The sequence below is a fragment of the Drosophila takahashii genome, chromosome X, assembly GCF_030179915.1.
Source record: "Drosophila takahashii strain IR98-3 E-12201 chromosome X, DtakHiC1v2, whole genome shotgun sequence".
Taxonomy (NCBI): Eukaryota; Metazoa; Arthropoda; class Insecta; order Diptera; family Drosophilidae; genus Drosophila; species Drosophila takahashii.
This window is the reverse complement of record NC_091683.1, coordinates 9,143,148-9,169,324: the sequence shown is the minus strand read 5'-3', so window position 1 is coordinate 9,169,324 and position 26,177 is coordinate 9,143,148. Positions and strand designations below refer to the sequence as shown.

The following is a 26,177-nucleotide window of genomic DNA, read 5'->3' as shown; positions in this document are numbered from 1 at the left end:
CTGACTAAATTCTCTCAATATCGTTTACTTTCCTCCCACTTAATAACACTTATTTAACTTTTTTGTTTTGATTATTTTTTTCAGATGGCATCGTTAACCTTGCACTTGATAGTGATAGCTCTGCTGGCGTCGACTGCGCTGTCAAAGGCGGCGACACCAACACCAACAACAACCACACCAACAACATCTACAACAACAACAACAGTGACGCGACAGCGCGGCAGAGGCGTCGCCTTCCAGGGGGAGGGGCTGCGGCTGGGGGGCGTGGCATCTGTATCTGCATCCACAACCAGCACAGAGGCGCCAACGTTGCGGGCACCGCGTCAGCGTCGTCCGCCCACGACGAAATCGATCGATATAACGGTGACGGTGACCCCGATTCGCAGTCGCGGTCGCAGTGGCAGCGCAGCGACGCCTCTGCCGCCGGTCAGCACAACAACAACTGCTGCTGCTAGGCTGCTGCAGCGACGTCGCAGCAGCACTTCCAGTACAACAACAACAACAGGAGCAACTCCAGCAGCTGGAAGATCTTCCAGGGATCGTGGAAGTGTGAGGGGGCCACGACAACCGCGCGATACGCCCGATTCGAGCATTCGACGGAGTTGGCAGTCCGCCCAAGCGCCCACCGCCACCCCCTACCACGCCCAAACACCCACTTTCAGTTCCAGTGGCAGTTCCAGTTCCACTTCCAGTGGCGGTACCACTTCCAGTCGAGGCGCACTGAAAACGTAAGTGATATAAGCGTTTTATAAGGCAATTAAGATAGTTAGGATAGATAGATTTTGATTTTTGCCACATGATTTACCTTGATATCATTGCAATCTTTGTGATTTTTAGTCATGACACCTAGTAAGTAAAAGTGTAATATTTAATGCCTTTTAAATATGAGTTAGGATCAGTATAAGAGGAACCCAGAATTTGTAAAGCCTGAGAACTGTCTACCCCACGTCAAATAATTTTATTAACCAGCTCAAGAAAATCAATAATATATGCTTGTGCGTTTTTCTTTTAATATAATTTAGTAATTAGTAATAATCATAAATAGTTAGGAAAAATAAATTAGAAAAAATATAACTTTCTGGGTAATAGAAAATTCCCAATTAATCTATAATATCTATAGGGCAGTTCGGTCTTCGGTTCACCGAAGTCTTCTGTGATCTCTTGATTTACTTGCCAATCCAATGTCTTTACAAGGCCGCGAATGATCCAGCGCCTGGTGGCCGGTCACATCCACAATGCCCAGGGACACTCCACCTACGAGGTGTCGGCGGTCAGTGCCAACAGCTCCTCGTCTAGTTATAATCCTTCGACGAGTGCCAGTTGGAGTTCCACTTCCACTTCCAGTTCCACTTCCTCCACTTCCTCCACGACGACGACGACGAGGCAGCCGCCTTTGAAGAGCAAGGCGAGCAGCAGCTACCGACTGGCCAAACCCTCGATCAGGCCGAGATTGAGCAGCACAGTGGCCCCCAGTCGCTTCAGTAATCCGCCCAGTACCTCGAGATCCACCACTCCCCTGCCGCCGACGAGTTCCAATACCCCGAATCCTTTTAAGGACGACGACAACGATGATGAGGCGCTGCTGAACGAACCGGATGACTTCGACGACAACTGGGACAATGGGATCCTGCGGCTGAGCGCCGGTTCGGGCAAGGAGGCGGAGGCGCCGGCCAAGAAGGCCCCAGGAGGAGCCAAGGAGGACCAGAAGAAGACGCTGGCCGACCAGGTGAGGGACGGCAAGTATGGACTGATCGAAAGGGAGCTCTTCCGTCGCGTTCCCAAGCGTCCGGGAGTGCTGAGCTATGCCCGCAACTCGGAGGTTCCGCTGGACAATGAGCGCAACTATGGAGGCCTCAACGAGGAGGACATCTGGCTGGCCGAGGATCACCTGCTGGTGATCAAGGGTGGCTCCCTCAACGAGGAGACCGATGACAATCAGCCGGGGGGTGGTGGCCTGCCCTGGCCGGCCATCGATGACTACGATGCGCCGGGAAGGCAGATCAAGTTGCCAGCCAATCCAGCTGTGCCGCCTCCATTTCCCGTGCAGCTCGAGCCGCATGGGCCGCTGCAGCTTATCCGAGATAATCAACTCGAGATCCTCCGTCCGGCGGCTGGCAATGCAACGCTATCCGGGATGGTCAACCACCAGAGCGACCAGGGCGCCGGCGCCGGCGAAGATCTCGCATCGCATCCTGTTGCCCGGACGGGAGCGACTGCAGCAGCTACGTCGGCTAAGTCCAAGGAGGCCAAGGAATCCCCCTCCTATGTTTATCCCGCGCCCTATGCCCCCTGGCTGCTCTACCCCGCCAACGAGACGACGTCCAAAGGCGGGTTGCTGAGATCGCCGCCGCTTTTGGGACCCTGGCTGATCAACGGGCTGAATGGCTTGAATGCCTCTCTAGTTTCTGGCGGGGATTCCCAAACGAATCTGAGCGATTTCGACGAGGACGATCCCTCACTCTACTATCCACCAGCCTACACGTTTGTCTACAAGTCCAACTACTCGAATCCGGTGCCACCGGGTCCCTTGGTGCCCGGCATAGTCCTGCCACCGCCGCCGGATCACTTCAGTCGACTGGAGGGCAGCAGCACCAGGAAACCACCCACAAGCACTACTTCTACAAGTAGTACTACTTCTAGCACTACTACTACTACTACTACTACCAGTACCACACGACCACCGCTGCCCATTCGCACCTCGTACAAGCCCAAGTACAATGGGATCACCTATCTGCCGCCGCATCCGAGGCAGAAACAGTATGTGGAGCGAGTGCCCGTTCCGGTGGCAGTGCCCATACCCATTTACCCCGTCAACTATACGCCGCGTCCCCAGCTGGTCTTTGTGCCCAGCTCCACGGAGGAACCGGGATCGGGTTCGGGATCTCGAGATCCCCCGCTCTCCAAGTCGAACCCCATCTACTACGAGTACTTCGAGGCCAAGCGGCAGCCGGGCTCCATCAAGTCCAACGTCATCGACGACTTCCTGGCCACCAAGCCGCCCAAGCGGCATCATCATGGCCAGAGTAACCAGATATATGGCCACCATCACCATCAGCGGGAGCATCTGCAGCACTACAAGGCGTCGCCGAGTCCGGCAAACGATGTGGCCACCGCCGCCGAGGTGGTCAACATCACGCCCAAGCCCAGGACCGCCCAGCTGCAGCTGCACGCGGAGTACGAGGCGTCCCTGGGCCAGCTGCTCAGGAGCAACCTCATCTCGCCCCAGGAAGCAGGAGGAGGAGTGGCAGTCGGAGCCCATCCGGGGCGATTCCAGGTGAGTCATAAATCCATATTTTGATCAATATTTCCATTGTTTTTTTATAAGGATTTTTTGCGAAAAATGTCCAAAAAATAAAATGTCCAGGTTTAAATGCCGATCGATTGGAAATTTAAAAACGAGTTCAGAAAGGTATGACAGTCCATACTTTAAATCAATATTTGCTTTGTTTTAGCGAAAAAACCCGTTTTGTTTTTTTTTTGTTGAAAATTCGGGATTTCAGTTTTTGACAAAAATTGGAATTTTTATTTTGGTTTTTTTGCTGTAACTTGGCCAAAAATGGACCTACACCAAAAATTCATACTGTTTTGAACAGATAACAAAGTAATAAATAAATCCATAAAACTTTCCGTGTGATTTCCGAAAAATAAAATTTTCGCCAATTTTTAATTTTTTTATAAGGGGGTACCCCATGATTTTTTGCAAAAAATTAAAAATAAATAAAATGTCAAGGTTTAAATGCCAATCGTTGGGAAATTTAATAACGAGTTCAGAAAGGTATGACAGTCCATACTTTAAATCAATATTTGCTTTGTTTTAGCGAAAAAACCCGTTTTGTTTTTCTTTTGTTGGAAATTCGGGATTTCAGTTTTTGACAAAAATTGGAATTTTTATTTTGGTTTTTTTGCTGTAACTTGGCCAAAAATGGACCTACACCAAAAATTCATGCTGTTTTGAACAGACAACAAAGTAATAAATAAATCCATAAAACTTTCCGTGTGATTTCGGAAAAATAAAATTTTCGCCAATTTTTAATTTTTTTATAAGGGGGTACCCCATGATTTTTTGCAAAAAATTAAAAATAAATAAAATGTCAAGGTTTAAATGCCAATCGTTGGGAAATTTAATAACGAGTTCAGAAAGGTATGACAGTCCATACTTTAAATCAATATTTGCTTTGTTTTAGCGAAAAAACCCGTTTTGTTTTTTTTTTTTGGAAATTCGGGACTTCAGTTTTTGACAAAAATTGTTTTTTTTTTCTTTTGGTCCTACACCCAAAATTCAAACTGCTTTAAACAGATAACCTTTTCCTTGATGTAGTAAAAAGTGTGGTATTGATTTGATACCAAATAATATGAAGTCTGTACTTTAATAAATTTAAAATATTTGTTGTATACTATTATAATAATAATTCATATAATAGACTCTTCCAAAAATTTTCAAAGTGAGTGATTCCTTAGAGAAAGAGAAATATAATTTTAATTTTATTAAAGTTATAAGAATTTTGTTGAACCCGACTGATGTGCTCAGCGCTGAAATGTAGGCAATAGAAAATCGATCTGCCAATTGTGTAAAGCGCCATCTGTGGGCAGCGACTATATTTTTTTTACAGTAAAACTAAAAAGCTTAAAACTTAGAAAATGTTACATACTCTTAGGCTGCTTTCGAATATTACTGCTCAATCTCAGGAATAAATATTTTTTGGTAAATCCCATATTATGTTTGCAGGCCCCCGACTTTGACAAGCAGCCCTTCCTGCCCATGGTGAACTACAGTGCGGACGAGCAGGACCAGAACGCCTTCAAGGCCATCGTTTACCAGCCCAATCCCAATCCCAGTCTGAATCCCAATCCCGTCCAGCGGCAGCGTCACCTGCGTGTTGGCAAGCAGCAGCTGCAGCTGGAGCCCAGCAACTTGGAGGCCTCTCCGCCGCAGGACTCCTATCTGCCGGGTCGCCACTTCCGGGTGGGCAAGCAGCAGCACCAGCAGCAGCAGCAGCAGATCTACGAGCCGCAGGTCTACAGCACCCCAATTCCCCAGTTTGTGGACGATCCGCAGCAACTAAGGCCCCCATCTCCGGTCCAATCGAATCCTTTGCAGTTCTGGCAGCGACCTCCGCCGCAGTTTAAAAGGGTGCGACCCAGCAGCAAGCAGGGTCACCCTCATGTCCATCCCCATTATCCGCCGTACTATGTGCCCGGCTATCCCAGTGCTCCGGCGGGGGAACCCCTGTACCGCCTGGTGCCCGTGGCCCAGCACAAGCACTGGAGGAACAAGCAGACGCAGCAGCAGCAGGTGCAATCGCAGCCCATCCAGGTGCAGGCCCAGCATCACAATCAGAATCACAACCAGGGTTATCCCGATCGGAGCGTTAATATTGGACACAGTCTCGCCGGCGACATCCTCGTCAACTACAACACCAACAATCAGTTCAATCCGCAGGCGGAACTGGTGCCCCAGGCCCAGTTGGCCGCCCCCCCTCCGCCGCCGCCGCCGCTGTCCTATCAGGCCCAAAGTGGCCAGCCCCTGTGGTCCGAAAGGGAGAGGAGGGAGGGAGATCGGGAGCGGGATCGGGATCGGGAGCGATCGGTGAGACAGTCCAGGGAACAGCAGTAGTACTTATATATCTTAAAAATCCGAGTAATCATGTCGATAATGATGGTTTCTATGTCATTGATAAACGTAGTGTCAAAATGTGATCTATAGGGAGGCCAATCCGCAATTCTTTTTCATTCAATACCATTTCATATCATTCACAACCAATCCCGATTATGGTCTCATTTTCGTATTTGAACATTTTTATTTTTATAACCCGAAATATTCCTCTCGAAATCGCTGAAAAATTGAATTCTTCAAAATGATTTCTTTTATTCGATAAAATCATCATTTTAATGGGTGTTTTGTGGGCGTTTCTTCTTTGCCGCTTCCATTTCGACTTTTATTTAAGCTCCCAGTTTATTTCGCGTTCTTTGCTACCACTAACAAATAGTTACGTTACGTAGAGCTGGTCATTTAAGAGATAAACCCCGATTTGGTCCTGCTGTGCTGCCAACGTCTCGATGGCGATCGACAATCGATACATATCGCCAATCGCTGACAGAGTTGCAACAAGCAAATACACATACATATATATTTATACCATATATAAGTGTAGCTATATCCCTATGCGGTAATAATATATATTCACAAACCTATGTAAATAAAAAACGAGTGTAGGCGCTACCGACACCACTTAGTCCTAGGGGCAGTAAAATATGTGCATCAATGTATGTATACTTTATCGATACCGTTACCGATGTCGATATCGAACGAAGGATCCTTCGCTTAGCCGTAGCTATCTGTTTTATCCTGCACACACACTATATGTATTATTTTTTTCTATTTATTGTAATCTGTTTTTGAATGTTTTCCAAAATCATTGCAAAACTTTGTATAAAAGCCATAACAACTAAGGTCACTATAAGTTAAAATCACGCTATTCAGCTAATGAAAACTACGCGTTAATTATACCTTTAGTTTGTATACCGTGCATAAAAATATACCTATATTTTTTTTTGTTAATTGTAAACGAATAAAATAATTTGTAGACGCAAATTCTTATTATCGAAATAAAGCAAATTGAAAATAATGTGTGTTTTGTGGTGGGAAAATATCGTATCGATATGAATGTCGATATGGCGATTTAATTTTCCTAAAATATCGATATTTACATTGTTGTATTGAATTCCTCCCCTTCAGGATGCCATAATTTCGATGTGATATTTATCGGGTGTTTGGTATCGATACACAACAGCTGGCTGGATGTAAACAACGGTATTTGCGCAGGCGCAGGACGAAAAGAGAGCGGGAGAGCGGGCCGAGAGAGCGTTTATGGGGTAGGAAGGACGAAAAATCGATAAAGGACTATCAGCAGGAAGCTCTAAGGAGCCGATTGACTTTGGGCCGTAAAATGATTACGGGCTAAAAGCTAAAAAACACGTCGCGCGAGAGCGAGAGAGGGAGAGAGTGAGTGAGAGAGAGAGGAAGTAGGGAGCAAGGAGCAACAGCAACAGCAAGCGAAAACTTAAGAAAAAATCCCTGCTAAAAATATAGCAAATATTAAATTAGAAAAATCCCAAAAAACACCATATAATAATAATAATCGCACAAGGAAAACTGCTGCGGAATTCGAATAAACAATTCATCGCCCCGTGTGCGTGTGTGTGTGTGTGTGTGCCATAACTCCTATACATTTCGAGCATACAGGAAAAAAGAAAACGGAAAGGAAAAACAGGAACGGGAAAAGCCAAGTGAAAATTAAGGAGGAGCGGGTGGAAAAGGCTGGGAAAAATGGCATTAAAAAAGGCAAAATGACCCCTAGAAGCTGAATAAAAATTCTTTTAGCCATCGAATTGATTCCACACACACACACACACGCGCGCACACACACACAGGAGAGCTGGGAGAAGACCACCACCCACTAGGAATTTTTTTTTAAAGCAGCAGCCAAGCCACAACCACCCCCAAGCCCCACCAATCCACCCCTCATCGAGCAGCCGGCACCCACGCCCCTGCACACGGCGTTTAAAAATAGAAAGAGCTCTGGAAATCAAATATCCCTGGAGCGCCGTTCGAGAAAATGGTAACGATGAATTCGGAGGCGGACAAAACACAAGCCACCAATGCCAGCAGCACCGCGGCGCCGGCGAAGACGGACTGCAGCAGCAGCAACAGCGGCGATCCGCTGGCGGTGGCCATTCCCGCCAAGGAGGAGGAGGAGCCACAGTCTGTTGGAGGAGGAGCCACGCCCTCGCCAATTCCCAGTCCACTGCCCAATGGCAGTAATAGTGCTGAAGGATCATCAGGATCACCAGCAGCAGCAGCAGCAAGTGTTGCAGCTACAGCAGCAACATCGGCTGCCCCGCCAGCAACCACTGCAGCTACGAGCACCACATCCGCAGCCAAGACCGCCGCCGCCACCACCACCACGTCCTCCTCCTCGGCCACCTCCTCCTCGACGGCGGCGGCGGCGGGCAGCAAGCAGAGCGGCAGCAGCGGCGGCCTGCTGACCGTCAGCGGCAACCACCACCACCATCACCACGGCCACTCGCAGCAGCAGCAGCAGCAGTCGGCGGCGGCGGGCCAGTCGTCCGCCCAGCCGCCCCCGCCGCCCAGCGCCTCCGCCCTCGCCGTTCCATCGGCGTCGCATCATCAACGCGGCGGCAAGAACGAGGATGCACCGAATATACTGGTGTACAAAAAGGTGAGATATGGGATATGGTGAATAAAATGAAAGAAAATTGGGTATTCAATAAGTATGCAACAAAAATATTGTTCTGAAATCCCCCCAAAACCATTATTATATTATTTGTTAAATTTATTATATATTTTTTCCCTTTGCTTGCTTTGGTATTAATTTTTACAAATGAATAAAAGTTTTCATTAGAGTTTTTAAGGCTATATTATAATTTATTTTTTTTAATTTACACATTTAAAAGATTTTTCCATAAAAATTCAGCAATTTGTTGAAAAGGCTAAAACTTTTATACAATAGGTAAAAAAAATGAATGATTTATTTTTAGACCGTTAGTTGTAAATTTTCAAAATAACTCAAATGAAAATGATATACTAAAAAACAATTTTAAAAAGAAATCTAAATAGCTAAAATAATTTAAATTTTAAATAATTTAAATGCCTTTGAAACTGGCTCTTCAACTGTAATAAGCGAGTATTGATTGCTCGTCCGCCGACTAATTGGCATTAATTGAATCGATTCCATTCGCAGATGGAGGCAATTATCGAGAAGATGCAGGCGGAGTCGACGGGCGTGGCCGTGCGCACGGTGAAGGCGTTCATGAGCAAGGTGCCCTCGGTGTTCACCGGCGCAGACCTGGTGGCCTGGATCCTGAAGAACTTCGACGTGGAGGACGTGACGGAGGCCCTGCACTTTGCCCACCTGCTCAGCTCGCATGGCTACATTTTCCCCATCGACGATCATGCGCTGACCGTGAAGAACGACGGCACCTTCTACAGGTAAGCTAGGATCCTAAGATCTATGGATGATCTATATAATTGATTTTCTGTACAGATTCCAGACGCCCTACTTTTGGCCCTCGAACTGCTGGGAGCCCGAGAATACGGACTATGCCGTCTATCTTTGCAAGCGCACCATGCAGAATAAGACGCGACTCGAGTTGGCCGACTACGAGGCCGAGAATCTGGCCAAGCTGCAGAAGATGTTCTCCAGAAAGTGGGAGTTTATATTTATGCAGGTAAGACTATGATAAGATTATTAAAATCTCTTTTAAATGTGCCTAAAAGTATGCAGTGAATAACGGATAGACGTCTTCCTGTATGAATTCATATCACTTTTGGACTAAAAATATATTGTTGCATACTTTTAGGCACCTGATACCATGGTTATTTTAGTTTATGTGATTTACTATAAAAATAATTAAATAAGTTTAACAGATAACATTATAATGATAAATACATAGTTTTTAATTTTAGTATTCATCATTAAATATTTTTTTATTATCTTAATTTCCCAGGCCGAATCGCAGAGCAAGGTGGCCAAGAAGCGGGACAAGCTGGAGCGGAAGGTGCTGGACTCGCAAGAGCGGGCCTTTTGGGACGTCCACCGGCCGATGCCCGGCTGCGTCAACACCACCGAGATTGACATTAAGAAGGCCTACAGGAGGGGCGGCTCCAGCCACGGCACCGGATCCGCCGGCGCCTCCTTGGCCAAGAATCCCGTCGAGCAGCTGACGCGGATCATCGCCCTGCGCAAACAGAAGCTCGAGCGGCGCACAATCAAGGTGTCAAAGGCGGCCGAGGCGTAAGTTAATAATAAATTAATAAGTTAATAAATAATAAACTAAATTATGATATGATATTCGCCAGTCTGGTTGCCTACTACGATCAGTACAATGAGTTCGATTACTTTATAACCTCGCCGGAGCTGCCGAATCCGTGGCAAACGGACAGCACCGAGATGTGGGATACGGAGAAGAATAGGTGAAATACTCCCCCTGTTATTAATTATTTTAATTATATTTTAATTACTTACCTTTCGCCCAGCAGCAAAGAAGTTCCTGTGCGGCGCGTGAAGCGCTGGGCATTCAGTTTGCGCGAATTGCTCAACGATGCCATCGGACGCGAGCAGTTCACCAAGTTTTTGGAGAAGGAGTACAGCGGCGAGAATCTCAAGTGAGTGATAAAAAAATGTGATTCATAAGCTGTAAGAAGATATTTTCTTAACAACTTATAACAATTGTTCCTAAAAATATATTAAAAATCTTTAAAAATTTCAATTAAAATAAATATAAAGTAAAAAGTTCAAAATTCCACAACTTAAGTTTACAAATTTGTATTAACGGCTACCAAAATAAGTAAAATTTTTAGATCAATTACTAAGGTGCTTAAAAGTATGCTATAATAATATGTGAACATGTATGGCGTTTTTCGCAGCATACTTTTAGACAGCCTTACAAGAGATTTCAACTCTCCAACTATTTTTCTAAATTACAAATAAATAACTTAAACCTAACTCAAATATCCTTTTCAGATTCTGGGAATCGGTGCAGGAGATGAAGGCGCTGCCGCAGTCGGAGATCAAGGAGGCCATCCAGAAGATCTGGCAGGAGTTCCTCGCCCCCGACGCCCCCTGTCCGGTGAACGTGGACTCGAAGTCGGTGGAGCTGGCCCGCGAGGCGGTCAACTCGCCGAGTGGCCCGAATCGGTGGTGCTTCGATGTGGCCGCCTCCCACGTTTACCACCTGATGAAGAGCGACTCGTACTCGCGGTATCTGCGGTCCGACATGTACAAGGACTACCTGAACTGCTCGCGCAAGAAGATCAAGTCCATACCGAATCTGTTCGGGGTGAAACGTTGAGATACGCTGCGGGGATTCCCCGTCATCGCAGTCGGCTAGGATCGGGCTATATATCGGGCTTGGATTCTTTGCCAGGGGAATTACCAGATGCACCTGGCACTCGGTACTCACTCGGTACTCATATGTACGCCTATATTGTATGTACTTTAAATGATGTTACTCACTTAATTGTCTGCCACTGTGTCGCGTGTTCTCTCGATTTTGAAGTTTTCTATTGCCATTTTGTATTTGATAATCCGTTGATCGATTATGCGTTACCTCAAAGTGCCCATTCCCAAAAATCCCCCATAATCTTCTAGCTGTCTCCCTCTTAATCAGACAAAAGCAAAATCACCACTTAAGATGAAAATAAGAAACTGCCAAAGGCTTGAATAGGAACATAAAAATCGAATACTGCAGGTTTTGCCCAGAGTCTAGGGATATTTTAAAACAATTACTTGTTGTCGCCTAAAAGTTGATCAAATGTTTCTTTAATCTTCGAGCTAGAGAAATAATGTTATACTCTAGATTACTTTGACTCAGAAATCACTGGGAATTTAAAAACTCTTAGGAAGGTGTCTAAAAGTATGCAACACCTTTATGAGTGATTTCAAAAGCTCAGTCTTTCTGTGGAGCCCCCAGTTATTATTTAAAATTTGTTATTCCTTAAATGTTAAACCGCCTTCGAACTTCAAGAATTGTTTTAAAATCTCCAGCGATTTTTCGCTCAGCCATATCTATTTTAATAACCGTAAACGAAATGTTGAAGACGAAAGACAACACCAACAACCGCCGAGACCTTATTCTCATACTCATAATATACAAGCAAATACGAATTATTAATTATTAACCGAAAAGCAAAACGATCGTAATCGAAGACACCAAGAAAATATGAAATATGAAGAAAAACCAAAGAGAAAACTACTAGTAAATGTCAAACTGTAACCGAAAAACACCAAAAATACGCAAATGCCGAGAATCACCGAACTTAAGAGGTACATACATATATGCAAAATAAGAGAATAAGCTTAATAAATAGGAACTCGTGGCGGAATCGTATATAAATTAAAAAAATCGAAGAAGAAAAACAAACATGGCAGGCAGTTTTTGTTAGCATTCAGCTTTTCAGCCTGTAAAATTTTAAACAGCCTTCGACACGATCCCCCACCCCCACAAAAATAAGAAGAACCCATCTGAAAAGTGTGAAAAACTCAAATCGTTGAATTAAGTTCCTTTATCACCGTTATTAGGTGTCTCGTATCGTCTCTTTTCCTCACTCCTTCTCTCTCCCTCTCTCCCTCTCGCTCGCACACACACGCACGCACGGTCACCTGCATACCCCGCACACACACACTCACATATCGTTAAGGCGCCAGAAAAATGAGAAAAACTATATTGGAAAACTAGGATTTTAATCATAATATTTTTTTGCCGCTCACTGTGCGCGTTTCTGTGTGTGTGTGTGAGCAAGAGGAAGAGGCTATAATGTTAAAATGTTTTTGTTTCTAGTGAATGTTTAGAATAAATTATGTTAATAATAGACATTTAATCGATATAGCAGGGTTGGCAAAGAGAGTGCGAGAGCCAAGTTCGATTGGGCGAGCGGGCAGTGAAGTAGTAGGATAGGTAGGGTCAAAGGTGTGATAGCTTATAGGAAGTTAGAACAAACAAAAAAAAAAACAAGTGAGCTTTACAAACAAATAATGGGGCTAGAAAACTAGGGATGTCCCCAGCGAACTTGGTTCTCTCAATGAAGTCTCTCCCTAAAACACTTTCGGATTGGACAAAACGGGGTAAACCTCGAGAATATTACTAATATAGTTGTGGTCAAAACAATAGCAAGTGGGGACTCGGGAAAAAACCTCTAATTCGTGCCACAAAAACAACTTTAAGACACAGAAATATAGTATTAAAACTCTTAAAAGCAATCATCTGTAGGTTCGTGGTCTTAGAAGTGGTCCCAAAGGCACTTTAGCATTTCAGTCTCAGTTTAAAACAACCAAGCTAGTTCCAAAAACACCTTTAAAAGCCTTCTAATCCCCTTGTTAAGCTGATATGTATCTTATTTTTACTGTAAATAGATATCTCTGCAAGACGATGTTTAAATTTTACCCATTTATGTCCATTCTACCATCATTTTGACCACAACTGTATCTTATATTTATGTGAAACATCAAACTGATCCTGGGATCTTTCGGAATAGCAATTAGACTTAGGTAAACTAAGGAACTCGGAACTTGGAACTATATATATATATACATATATACACACACACACATGTAATTTGCACACACACACACTCACGCACTCATGGAAAAACGAAGAATACTAAAAATGTGAGGCGTATTAAATGTATTTAATTAGGATCGCATTGTGTGTGTCTATCTAATTGTAACTGTAATTGTAATTGTAAATGGTGTCTACAAAATAACAAGCAAATAATAACTATAACTATACAATATGAAGTATACAGAATTCAGTAAAAGTAAAAGTAAAAATTATAAAGTACGAAATATACCATACATATATCTCGATGTGCGTCTGTGTGTTGGTAGTGACAAGTTTAAATCGATTTCAAAATAGCCAAAGTCAGAGCTAAAAACTAGAAGAAAATGGGAAGTCCCGCGTCTCACACACATTTCCCTTTGGCTTTCCACTGTTATCGTTTGCCAGATTATATATATAATTACATATACGCATATAGGAACTGTTGGCCAACTGTTTTCCCCCCTTTACTGTTCCAACGCCCCCACCTAAAGAAAAAATAACCATTAAATGTAGCGGAAACTATAAAAACTCTAAACAAAATCGATGCGAAGGAAAACTAAGGGTTAGAACGGGAATATTCCCACTTGATTTGAAGATTTCGAAATTTCGAGAAAACTAATTAAATCAAATAATCAAAAACTATTCGATATATGTACGTGTACACGACAAGCAACAGCAAACAACTTTTTAGGTTTAGCCAGCAGCAAAAGTCAAAAAGGTAAAATGACAAAAAAAACAAAAACAACATCAGCAAAAAACAATAATTATAAAATAAACAACAACAACTGCAAACAAAACTACAACAACAAAAAACACAAAAAGTGGCCGCGTTTATTGTAAATTGTTCAGCAAGAAAAACTAAAACCAAAAACCGAAGTAAATAAATAAAAGCGCAATTTAAGCAACAAAAACAAAAGTATCAAATAAATGAAATTTAATTGTGACACAAAACTAACTAAAACACAAACTTCAAAAAACAACGACTGTGTTTGATTTGTTACTTGACTGTACCATCATAATTTTTTGCAAAAAATGGCAAAAATTAAAAATTTTCAGGTTGAAATGCAAATCGATTGGGAATTTAATAACGAGTTCAGTAAGGTATGACACACCAAATTTGGATCATTATTTCCATTTTTATGACCAAAATACTAATCGTAAAAACTAATTTTTTTGGGTGAAAAATCAGGATCATGATTTTTGGTAAAAATTTGATTTTTTATTGTAGATTTTTTGCTGTAACTTGTCAAAAATGGTCCCATATCAAAAAGGCGCACTGTTTTGTGCAGCTTACAACCTTATAATTAATATCAGTGCACTTTGCGACTGATTGGGAAAATTAATTTTTGACCAAATTTTTGCTTTTATTTAAGGGGTACCATCATAATTTTTTGCGAAAAATGGCAAAAATTAAACATTTCCAGGTTGAAATGCCAATCGATAGGGAATTTAATAACGAGTTCAATAAGATAGGACACACCATATTTGGATTATTATTTTCATTTTTATGACCAAAATATTAAGAGTAAATACTACTTTTTTTTGGTGAAAAATCAAAATCTTGATTTTTGGTAAAAATTTTAAATTTTTCTTAGTCTGGTTTTCTAAAAAAGTAGTTTCCTGTTTATTGTTTAGAAAAGCTTATTTTATCTAATTTATACATTTTTAATTTCAGGGTTCAAATCTTTATTTAGGGTTTTTTGGGTGAAAGAGCTAGGTTAGAGGTTTTGGTAAAAATGTGAATTTTTTTTAGTGTCTTTTATCTGTAACATGACCAAAAATGGCTTTAAATTTGATTTGCTTGAGATATAAGAACTTTTGTAGGCGGTGTTCAGTTGAAAATGCGGGAAAAACCCCAGACAGAAATCGGAGTTTCCATTGGGCTTGGTTTCTGGGCTCGTGTTTCGGGTTCTGGTTGTGGCAAACCCAAGTCGGTTGGCGATAGAACCACCGCCCACACCCTGCCCCGAACGACTGCCGAAATGTTTACCTTGTGCTTTTTCGTTGTATTTTTTATTCACTTATTTTTACCATTGCCAGCGAGGTCTCGAGATAAGCCTAAGCAGCAACGACTTCCCGTCCCGCAGAGCCGCAATAAAGCTTTGCTGCCCCCTTATCAATTTGTCTCCCGGAATATGATTGTGAGTGTGAATATGAATATGGCCAAGTTTTATCCGGGGGACGCGACTTATCTAATTTGCTTTGGCAGGGCTTTTGGGTCTTGGCTTTCGGCTTGCGGCCAAGTCAAGCCAAGATACAGATACGATGCAGGCACAGATACAGATACGAGCACAAACTCAAACATAGGCACAGATAGAGATACAGACGTGACCAGCATTTTGCACAAGTTTTTCCAAAGGGGATGGGAATGGTGATGGGGATGCTACGGTGGTCGGGGGATTGCGGGGCTTCCGTGGAGCCCGATCACGTTTTCGCTATAAAACCTTAAATGGGACTATGCCTCTCTGTGGCCCCCGTTCTCTCAAGATCTGCGTACCTGGAAAAAGAGTGCCTGATCTCGAGTCATTGCACTGTCCATGTGTTCATCGAACTATCTATGTGCTGCCTATGACTATGCCTGTACGGTAACGGTACCATCTCATCCCCGGGCCTTCGTATCCAGGGTAATTGTGTCTATTTGACGCCTCATTCGGGGCATTGATAATCCATTGACCCACATATATTTTAAATTAATTCCACCGATCACGAGTACGCGTACAATACAATACAACACAAAACAATATTTGGATGACGCAATCGGATTTTATTGTTCAAGTTTGACGGATCAAACAAAAAATTAGTCTGATAAGGGAAAAGGTAAGGTACAGGCCATCTTATGACAATGATCGTTTTTCTTAAGAAATCATTTGTAATCGTTTTACCTAATTTTAAAAATATACTCATAAAGTCTTAATTACCATTTATAAATTTTATACATAAGCACTCGAACTATTTTTAACCAGAACTAGTTTAGTACATCTGTGTCAGAAGGAGTAAAGATACGCAGAATGAATTATCTATCTTAATAGCACCCACTTTTTATGACATTTTTTTGCGTCTTTCTTTTTTAATCCGAAATATTTTCATATTACATTTTATGACCTCTAATGCAGTAGCTCCCTTTTAAAAATACATATGTTTGTAATCTTCTTTTCCATCTCAGTCAGTTCCTGAAACTGAAGCTCCCCGCTGAGATTGTAAATCCAAGACGCACGATTAAGGTAAGCCACATAAACACTTCTGGGAGCCAACTATCCAAAAAAAGACACAAATAAATTCCAGCAAGTGCAAAATTTCACCACTTGCCAGGCGAAGAATGCGCGGATGAAGATAAAGGAGCGTGCAGATAAGAGTGCAGAAGACCAAAGACCGAAGACAGCGCAGAAGACTGAAACAGAAGAGGTGTCTTCTCTTATCTCTTATCATTGCCTTTGTGTGTGCGTGTGCAGATCGTAAAGCTGGGACAACAACAACAAGCGTTGGCCCATCGTCGCCTCAATGTGTCACATTGGCAATCAGATAACGGCATCTCTTATCAGCAGGCTCCCGCGGAGGAGAAGGAGTGAGCGGGCGAGCACTAGAAGAATTGCGAAGGCAGTCTTCGGCTCGCGTCACGATTCACACATCAAAGCTGACCTAGAGTGAGTGAGAGGCGGAGAGAGCACAACTAGTTCTACAGAAATCGCCAGGGAGATGCTGCTGAGAGATCACAGTGATCAGTGATCAGGTACTGAACTTGTTGTTTTCTTTTTCTAAAGAAAACGTTAAAAACAATCTTGCTTTACAACAAATTCTAATTTCTTGGTATAAATTTCAATCGTTTAGGATTTATATATATACAACAACTAAACAAATGATTTTGTTTGGTCAAAATCTGTTAAAGAAATTTTTAGGAACTTTGGAAACAATTTTGTATATATATATATTTTTTTTTTTTTTTTAATTTGTATATTTTTTAAGTACTATCTTCGTAAATATAGATCTTTGTAAAAAGGATCTTTTCAAAACCTGTTCTTTTCTAGAAAAGTTTTTTACTTGCCCCTGGATATTTCTTAAAAGATCGCAGTTCCCAGCATCTCTGGTGCGAAGATTGGAGACCGGAGAGCGGAGAGCATCTTCCCGAGCCCCAACAGCAACAACAACGACGACAGCGTAGACGCCTCCGTCGCAGTCGACGTCGACAGAGGAAACCGAGGCGCTGGCGGCGACGACAGCGATCTGGCAGTCGCTTCTCAGCATTCTTCGCCTCTGGTTCGAAATTTTCAGACCGATCAGAACAGAAATATAAAGACAAGACCGAGTAAAGACCGAGGAACAGTACAGGGGAAGCGGTAGACTGAGGACAGAAGACAGAAGAACAGACAAACAGAAAATAACAAAAATCCATTTCTATATACCCGACATTCGACATCGACATCGACATCGAGATCGAGATGTGTATATGAACGCAGTTCCTGCTCGTAGACCGGTCGACCATAGTAGCATCGTTGTGTTCCACAGTTCCAAAGTTCAGTGAGGGGACAAAAGAAGAATCGAGGGTGGAGAATCCAAATCCGAATCCGAATTCGAGTCCTGCGCGTGGAGGAAAGAATCAAGCCAAGATTTGTTGTAATGGTGCACAGGCGCTGGATTTTCTGTGAGAGCGGCGAGGATCCCAACTTCAGGAAGGAGCACTACGAGTATACCCAAAGCCAGCACCGATAAGTCCCAATCCGAAACGCAAAACTACATCCAAATCCAAATCTAAATCCCCTCGAAAGAAGTCCATTCAACTTGCTGCAAATATTTGTGCCAACGATCTCATTTGCAACCGCAAAATAATCAAAACATAACAAAACAAAAATAAATTAAAACCAAAAAAAAAAAACAGCTACGAAAAACAATTGAAGCGCGTGCATAATTGTTAATATACACAAAAAAAAAACAAATTTCGGTGCTTTTTGTTTGTATTTTTTATTGTTTGGTTTTTTCTGTGCTACTCAAAATCAAATGTGAAGAAGAGAATTGGAGAATTGAAAACTCGAAGCGAGGAGAAGAGTGCGTGAGACAGAGAGCAAAAAGAGAGGAAGATCAGCAGCGGCCAAAAATCATTTTCGAGTGAGTACACAGAAAAAAAATATTTTTTATAATAACCATAGCGATTAGAGATTTTAAACAAGATTTAGTTCAAACCCTATATTTAAGCCATGAATCCTTAGAACAGTCCATCAAAAACATACAGTGCGTATTGATAATATCATATAATATCTTAATTACATTAAGATATCCCATCAGCTGGTTTTAAATAGGGTTCCTTTTCGCAAGTGTACGAAAGGCCGACAAACATGTTTACCCCCAATAAACCCCCCAAAACCCCTCTATTTCTAAGGCTATAAATAAAATGCACAAAATGGGAAAAGCCAAAGGAGCGAAAGGGACGGCGAAAAGCTGATGTGCATATTTGTATTTTCTTATTTTTTTTTCTTTATGTGGGCCATGCAATTTGGCAAAAATTAGAACTATCTCTTGGAAAACAGGTGTTTTCATTTCCATCTCTTATCAGCAATCGAACAAAACAATATTTCGAAATCCCCTCGAAGGAAAAGTAAACAAAAAATGTTGCCACACTTTAAAATGTATTTGTTTCATAAAGACGAGAAGAATCGTCGAGAGGAGAGCAACAACAGATAAATAAAATTTATTGATAGCAGGCAAAAAAATTAAATTTTTTCATCATTAGTTTCTATATATAGTATCGTTGTATACACACACTTCTTGCGCAGTCCAGCAACCAAAAACATATATGAAAAATAAAAACAAGAAGAATAAAAGAAGAACTAGCAGAGGCACTTTTATTCCTATATATGAGATGGCCACCAATTATTGTCAAAAACTTGACTACGTGACCAAACAGGAAATAGAGACGTGAAGAAGTGAACAAGTGAGGAATCTTTTTGTTTTTTCTGGGGAAGCTTTCACTCCACAGGGGGTCAGTAGCTCCTCTCTCTCCCCCCCCCCCTTTAGTCAATCAAAAAGCATCCACAAACTAATTCTCCCCCCATTTACAATTAAGCGACACTCGGAGATCCGATCAATTAATACATTAATAATGCCTCTCCATTTGTTTCTGGTTCATGTAAAGCACTCAAACATATGGATGCACACATGCCTACAGTGAGGATTAAGATGATAGTACATCATGTAATTAAAAAATATTTGTTAGGTTTTTTAAGAATTATTTTCCGGTATAATTACTAATTACAGAATCAGTAGCACTATAATGATAAAAGAAATATATTGAGGGCTTAAGATGGTAATCAGTTTTCCCTAGTTAGGATCATCTATATATATGCAATATGGTATATTATAGAATATATATGTATAATATTATAATTCTTTCATCAATTCCTATTCGATTGCCCTCTGCTGTGCTGAGTCTGATATTTCCGATTCAGACTCCCTTGCAAAGTGGGCCAGACAATTCCCAAGAATTTGTTGCCCCTCTTTTTGTGGGCGTCAGTTTCGTCAAGTTTTTCTTTTTCTTGTTCATTCTCTGCTTTAGTTTTTATGATTTTCTTGTCGCGGCAATTAAGGAAACTGTTGTGCTAGTGCTATGTTGTGTGTGCTTGTGTTTGTGCCATTTAGATTGCCACACATCGCATAATGGTGAGGGAGGTCGGGAATATCGCCCGAGGAATTTTAATTAAATTGTGCATTGTTCTGGGCTGCCAGGGGAAACTTCGATAATAAATATAAATTCTTTCTTCCACGAGTTTCCAAAACAAATAGTTTTAGGAATTCCAAAGACCAATTTCAAGGTTCTCCCATTTGAATTTACCTTAGAAGTAAAAGGCAGTTCCTCGGAATAAGCTTAAAAATCAGATTACCATTGGATCTAGGCACTTACGATAAACATGATATCCGATATAATCCCCTGAAAATCTACCCCAATTAAGTGCATTCATTTGTTTGTTTGCCACCAACCGTATATCATTTTTCCCTGGCAACTAATGGGAAATGTGGGCAAAAAACAGAAAAATCCCCCACCGATTACTACATCTACATATATGTATCTTTTAAGCTGCATTGTCCCGCCTTATCGGGAGTTGATAAGTCCCAGAAGATTCCGCCCAATCTGGATACAAACGACTGAATCATATGGTATATATGACGCATTTGCTCCAGAAAACAAATAGGGAAATTCGCCCCGTCTACTGGGAATCATATACTTTTACGGCCTTGTTATTGTTTTTGGGACTTGGCTAATTCTGTGTAAATCTGGCATACCTGAGAGCAAAAAATCGAAATAAATAAATGCAAAGGTCTTGAGAACAAGAAAGAACCGTAACACTAAATGCGAATTTAGCGGGAAACAAAAGTGCAGTTCTCTCGAAAATAACTCAGGTCGAGTCATCAGAAATTCGATATATACCACAGTATGCTATATGTGGAACCGATAAATGTTCTGGTGATCTCTGCACTTGGCTGATTTGCACTCCAATTGGGTTTCTGGGCCACTGCTGACGCTCGATTCGCGATCAAAGTCTCTCTTTTCAAAGTCAAGCTCAGCCGATAATAATAATTGCTGGGCTTTTACTTATGCCATATAAAGTCTATAGTCGGATCGTAGGTAGATATTTCTATTTCTTTTCTGGCTCTCTGACTTTCCTTTTGATTTTCCCAGTATTTGTGGGCGTCGCCGACAGCTAATTTGTGCTTTTAGGCAATCGTTTTTTCATACCGCCAGTCAGCTGACAATGCTCACATCCAACCGGTAAAGATATATGCCCAGATCATACAGTTGTACGATCGTATAATGTGCCTTTCAGCATCTGGTCAATGACTCTATTCTCGCCCTGATGCTGTTGTGCAATTTGTGAATGGAAGTGCGCGAGTAATATTCAAAATTGTGATCAGAATTCACGTCACGTAGTTGCTACGCATATCATCCCTGGACCGGAAGTGCATAGATATAGAATACGGAAGTTCAGAGCCAAAGATTTGAGTATATCTTGCAGTTTTAGAGATTAAAGGTATAGAAATAAATATCAAAGAAATTATTTTATTGATTTAATATACTATTTATAAGAGAGAAATTCCCAAAGTTTAATCTTGGTTTATTGGATGATTTTTGGGGGCGCAAATTTACGCCATCCGAAATTCGAGAGGAATAATAACGAAAAACGTGGGAAAAGGTTAATGCGCCCCGATTCCTTACGCAAATCGGTGTCGGAGACGTTCCAAATTGGGTGCTCACCCAGAAAGCAAACTTTATAAATTAACAACAGCACTAAATCATTGAAATGAGGCGGCGAAAAACAAGAAACAAAAAAAAAGGCAAAAACGAGGACAATCAATGACAAACTTTTTACAACCGGTTTATATTTGAGTAAAGTCGGGGCGCTGTCTTATCAGTGGGGACTGATAATGGCGCTTCGTATATGCAAACATATATGTATGTGATATTTGCATTTGTCATATGATGCATCTGAATCTATAGGGCCTGCAATTAAGTGTATCTATTGTAAACGACGACGATTCATTCATCAGACACACTCAGCTGGAATTATAATTGCAGATTTCCATTGTCTGATCTCTGGAAATTCGCCGCATTCTCTTGTGCAGAGATCTTAAGTATTTCAGCGTTAATCAAGAGTTGTCGCCACGCTATCTGGTATATGGTATCTCTTCCAGAGTTCAGACAACTTTCAGATAAAGTTCAGAATTCGAAAAAAAAGGAGCAATGCTTTGCAACCGGTTTCTAGATAAAGTCGGTTGACAGAACTTTATTAACTGGCCCGCTATCATTATTTTCTTGGACAATTTCCACCTCTCCACTCCCCTTGTTTTTTCTGCTTAGCTTTTCGTTCTCGAAATGCATTCTTATGTTCGCGTGTTGCTACCCCTTGATGATGAAATGATCTATTAACTATCCAGCATTTAATCTTAGATCAAAAATACCTACAATATTAGCAATAAATAGAACTTGAAGTTAAATTAGGTTTAAACCGGAACTTAACCGACAGTTAAATACAATTAAGTGCAGGTTTAGTAAAATTTCTTATAATTTCTTTAGTTTTAATATATCCCCATTATTTTGGACATACCACTAGGGTATGTCCCAGGTCCATAGATCGCGTTGTAAAGACTCTCAGCTGACAGCATACTTCGATTATGCTAGATGGCCACTTTTGCGGGACGCTTTTCCAGTCCGATTCCTACATTTGACCGGCCCAGATCGCCACGAATCGGTTTCAGCCCGTCCAAGCTGGCTTTAATTCCCATTGTGTATGGTGGTGTATTGTGTATTCTGTTTTCCTCCTCTTCGAGCTTTTTATTTTATTTATTTTGTGCAAGTCAAGTCCAATGCTGAAGTGTTAATTGACAGACGCCTTGGTAACCAATGTGCAAATAATGTGTTATTATTGAAACAAATAAATGTGAAAGAACGTCGAGTAATCACGTGCCGCCCTTATCGTTCAAGTGAACTGGAAATCCCCCTTGCAGTTGGCCGCCCAGTTGATAAGCCACAGATCTTCGACGCATTATCGCCCCTAGTTTGGCAAATCAAGTATACGCCTGGTGCGGCGACAATCCCATTCGCATTTCATCTTGATTTTCGGTCTTATCTCCCTTGGTGCGGTGTAAGAAAACACAACCATAAAGCTCTGCTCCTCTCACAACAACCGCATAAATAAGATGCACATAAATTACCAACTATATAAAGAAGCAAAAAAAACAAGGCATATATAAATAGATATAAATTAATTGTAAACAGCCGGTTTTTGTTTACCCAAAGATTAAATAGAAAAACGAAACAAACGAATTAAATAGTATTAATTTCCAGTTGAGAAAAATTCAAAATATTCACCTGTTATTTCAGGGTAGTTCGAAGTTCTCATAGGAAATATTTTTGTCTAATTGGCTTTAAACACGTTTAATCTGTAAAACAAATTGAGAAAAAAATGTGTTAAAAGTAATTAATGAAACTAATCAATGAATGAGTAAAAAACATAAATTTCTTTCCTATTACCATCGAATTTACATTTATTTATTATGACCTTTAAATTGAATTTTCCTCTTCATTATCATAACCATCCTCAACAAAAGAAACCCTCGGTGGCTGGCAAATCAAAGATTACAACAGAAACTCAACTCGTGTGTGACACTCAAATCATTGAATGAATATGCCAGCAACAAGAATATTGAGACGGTAATAAATTAACCAATTGATATCAATAAAAAACAAATAGAGAGCGATCGAATTGGAGAAAGAGCGGTATAGACATTTATCGAAATGCGCGCCGTATACGACTTGTTGCTGAGCAACGCCTTTGATCCCAGGTACGAGTAATGTGTTCGCCCTATACAGATATTATACCTACCCACATATATAGACCACAATCACAGTCACATTCACATGTAGACATTGGAATATGATACATCTTGAGCGGTAATTGAATGCTAACCAATGTTAATTGGACTCCAAACGAGAAATACTTAGCAAATATTTGGTTTCCACCGTCTGCGCCTCAGTGACGCAGTTGATTTTATTGGCCGGGGAGGGGCGTTTATCAAATGTTTATCATACTATTAACCCAATGCGATCTAAGCAAAATATTTGCCAAACAAATCGAAAACAGCAATTAAGCAAGAAAGTGTTCTTCCATTGAAAAAAAAAGAAAAAAAGTTACGTTACCTAAAGTATTATAGTAAATATTATACAAATAAAAGGGGCCATTATTAATCGCGATTTCTGGTAATCCACTTAGATGGATTCTTATAAAAATTATGAAATTAGCCCAGAGCTAATCGTATGCTGGAGATAATGAGCCATTGTCTGGTTAGCTCGGCGATTACAGTTAGCGATCGGAACCGCTTCTCATGCCTGTTCATTGGGGATTAACAATTGAGAGCCACCAATTACCCGCTATTCCCATCGAATAAACATGAACCTCTGCGGTTCACACTAAGAAAAACAATTTAAAATTATTAAAATATTATTAAAATCCTTTAGGCCTTGTTATGATATCGTTTTTAAGATCTGAAAGGCAAATAGTAACAATAATAATATTATTATTTTATTTAAATAATTGTTTTATAATATTATTATTTATAAAAACTAACAGAATATTTTTTAATATTTTTATAATATTTTATCCTATGATTTTCTCCCCGTGTAACCCTCGACTTTTCTCTTGTATTTGCAGAATGGTGCTGCAGAATCACAACACAGTGGTGGCCCGCTCCACGCTGACGCCGAACAGTAGCAGCCAGAACTTTGGCTCCCATCCGCTGGGCGGCTCGGCCAATGGCTCCGGAGCGGGACGGAGCCCCTTGAACGCCGGTCCCAGCACCCAGCGTCCCATTGTCGACCTCCTGGTGGCCATGGTGGCCGTGCCCGTGCTGATTCTCTGCGCCCTGCAGCTGGAGAAGAATCTGCGGGACAACAGCGACGAGTCGCGCTGGCTGGTCTTCGCCCTGGGAATCGGGATGCTGGTGATCAGCGTGATCATCTGCGGCTATGTCACGCACCGCATGGGCGTCTGCATCTGGGCGGGGCCCATCGACGAGGCGGGAAACCGGGCCACCAATGGAGCCATGCCACACGTAAGTCGAATAAAATTTGCTTTAAAATTGCATAATTTATTTGACCATTAAAATAAAAACAAAAAATCAAATTTGGAAATTTTTTAAATTTATTATTAATCCAAAAACAACAAAAATATTGCCTTTAAGCAAGTGGTAGTCAAATCTTTTATATTTTTGTAGAGAACATAGAATAATAATAATTATTGTTAAGTTTGAAATATTTTATGCAAAAGTTTTACTCTTTTGCTATTTGTGCTATTTTTTCTACAAGATATAAGATAATATTTTTTTATAAATTAAATTTACTTTTTCTTTAATAACTTTTATAAATGATATATAAATGATGATATTTCCATTTTGGTATTTATTTGAAGCCCACTCTTTGGCTAGTTTTGTGGATTTAATTTTGGTATTAATCAGGGGAATTTTTAATATATTTAGGCTTTACGATTATTTCCTTAACGAACGCCTTAACTAATTATAATTTAATTTTCCAGATCAACTCCCAGAACGATGTGCTGCGCATAGTGGACTCACTGCCGCCGAGTTACGATAGTGTGGTGAAGTTCGAGCTGCCGCCGCCGGCCTACGATTGCCTGGTTATAGACATGGATCAGTCGAAGGAGCTGGAACCGCCGCAGACCTCCGCCAAGCCGGGAGCCGGAGGATCCACCTCCGCGCCGGGAGCCACCCTTCACATCTAGGGAGAGGCCAAAGGAGCAAAGGAGATAAGGAGCTAAGGGAGCAGTAGAAGGAGGAGAGAGAATTAAGAGATTTTTTCCCAACTGGCAGCGCAACGGATTTCTGTACTTGATGGATTGACCCATGTAAAAACCAACCGCAAACAATCTATACCTACGATTTCGATACGCGGTATTCTGTGGCAACCTTAGGGTTTTTCTTTTTCACATACATACACAGGGAAAAAATGTTGAAATAACTATGGGACCTACAGCCGAATACCGCCATATATCCGTATATCTATTGTAAAGTTTGACTAAATGGTAGCTTGGCAAAGCATTATGGCATTGTATTTACTTTGATTTTAAGCAGCTAGTATTTTAACTCGTAGAGCCCATCAGAATCAGAATCAAAATTAAAATTAAAATCGAAATGAAAATCAATTCTCTCGCATTGTACATAGAGTTCTTTGAAACACAGCATCTAGTCCAAAGTTGTATATAGCCGAAAAAGAGATAACTAAACTACATGATGCGCGCATACAAACATTTAAGGTAATTTTATGATATATACTTACTTACTAAATGCCAACGCAGGGCGGGAATCAAACTACAAAACTACAGGGTAGCACTTAGTCTTAGTTTTAGCGTAACGCCTGTATATAGTTATGTATATTACGATTACAAATACTTTTATAGCCATCTCGATAGCGATGTCGATTGCCAACAAATGTCGGAAAACGTTCAGTGTTGCTTTCCAGAAATAAAGAATTCCTATTAAGTTTATTGAAGCGAAATTGTTTTGCA

The 26,177-nt window shown here is 41.2% G+C and overlaps 4 protein-coding genes across 11 annotated transcripts in view; all 4 read left to right on the top strand.

The window, feature by feature from the left end:
• Positions 1 to 6,618, top strand: part of LOC108068075 (uncharacterized) — a 36,394-nt gene extending 29,776 nt beyond the window's left edge. For all 6 annotated transcript variants that reach the window (XM_070218928.1, XM_070218930.1, XM_070218927.1 and 3 more), the window contains 3 exons: positions 85 to 728; positions 1,195 to 3,274; positions 4,727 to 6,618. In XM_070218928.1, the coding sequence (XP_070075029.1) occupies positions 85 to 728; positions 1,195 to 3,274; positions 4,727 to 5,614 (3,612 nt within the window). In that variant the 3' untranslated portion in view covers positions 5,615 to 6,618. The remainder of the gene's footprint in view (positions 1 to 84; positions 729 to 1,194; positions 3,275 to 4,726) is intronic.
• A 190-nt stretch (positions 6,619 to 6,808) lies between these two features.
• RSG7 (Regulator of G-protein signaling 7) lies at positions 6,809 to 12,022 on the top strand. Of its 2 annotated transcripts, none has more exons than XM_017157490.3 (7): positions 6,809 to 8,240; positions 8,763 to 9,010; positions 9,066 to 9,249; positions 9,529 to 9,815; positions 9,881 to 9,994; positions 10,061 to 10,186; positions 10,545 to 12,022. In XM_017157490.3, exons 1-7 carry the CDS (start codon positions 7,617 to 7,619, stop codon positions 10,870 to 10,872), a joined length of 1,911 nt encoding a protein of 636 aa, XP_017012979.2. In that variant the 5' UTR covers positions 6,809 to 7,616; the 3' UTR covers positions 10,873 to 12,022. The 2 variants fall into 2 exon arrangements, with proteins under 2 accessions (XP_017012979.2, XP_070075261.1); XM_070219160.1 differs by having other exon boundaries at positions 10,058 to 10,186.
• Positions 12,023 to 17,336: 5,314 nt separating this feature from the next.
• Positions 17,337 to 18,120, top strand: LOC123003337 (uncharacterized). Its single transcript, XM_044395617.2, has one exon. It carries the CDS (start codon positions 17,731 to 17,733, stop codon positions 17,821 to 17,823), a length of 93 nt encoding a protein of 30 aa, XP_044251552.1. The 5' UTR covers positions 17,337 to 17,730; the 3' UTR covers positions 17,824 to 18,120.
• LOC108068049 (uncharacterized) lies at positions 18,092 to 26,167 on the top strand. Of its 2 annotated transcripts, none has more exons than XM_044393840.2 (3): positions 18,092 to 18,216; positions 24,309 to 24,708; positions 25,188 to 26,167. In XM_044393840.2, the coding sequence occupies exons 2-3, from the start codon at positions 24,310 to 24,312 to the stop codon at positions 25,392 to 25,394; spliced, it is 606 nt and encodes a 201-aa protein (XP_044249775.1). In that variant the 5' UTR covers positions 18,092 to 18,216; position 24,309; the 3' UTR covers positions 25,395 to 26,167. The 2 variants fall into 2 exon arrangements, with proteins under 2 accessions (XP_044249775.1, XP_070075043.1); XM_070218942.1 differs by lacking the exon at positions 18,092 to 18,216 and adding an exon at positions 23,046 to 23,442.
• The last annotated feature ends 10 nt before the right edge of the window (positions 26,168 to 26,177 follow it).

Coding starts and splice junctions, on each gene's coding strand:
- LOC123003337 (XM_044395617.2), top strand. CDS start 17,731: ATGGTGCACAGGCGCTGGATTTTCTGTGAGAGCGGCGAGGATCCCAAC.
- RSG7 (XM_070219160.1), top strand. CDS start 7,617: ATGGTAACGATGAATTCGGAGGCGGACAAAACACAAGCCACCAATGCC. Junction 8,241..8,762: donor ATATACTGGTGTACAAAAAG/GTGAGATATGGG, acceptor TTCCATTCGCAG/ATGGAGGCAATTATCGAGAA. Junction 9,250..9,528: donor GGGAGTTTATATTTATGCAG/GTAAGACTATGA, acceptor TTAATTTCCCAG/GCCGAATCGCAGAGCAAGGT.
- LOC108068049 (XM_070218942.1), top strand. CDS start 23,396: ATGCGCGCCGTATACGACTTGTTGCTGAGCAACGCCTTTGATCCCAG. Junction 23,443..24,308: donor AGCAACGCCTTTGATCCCAG/GTACGAGTAATG, acceptor TTGTATTTGCAG/AATGGTGCTGCAGAATCACA. Junction 24,709..25,187: donor CCAATGGAGCCATGCCACAC/GTAAGTCGAATA, acceptor TTAATTTTCCAG/ATCAACTCCCAGAACGATGT.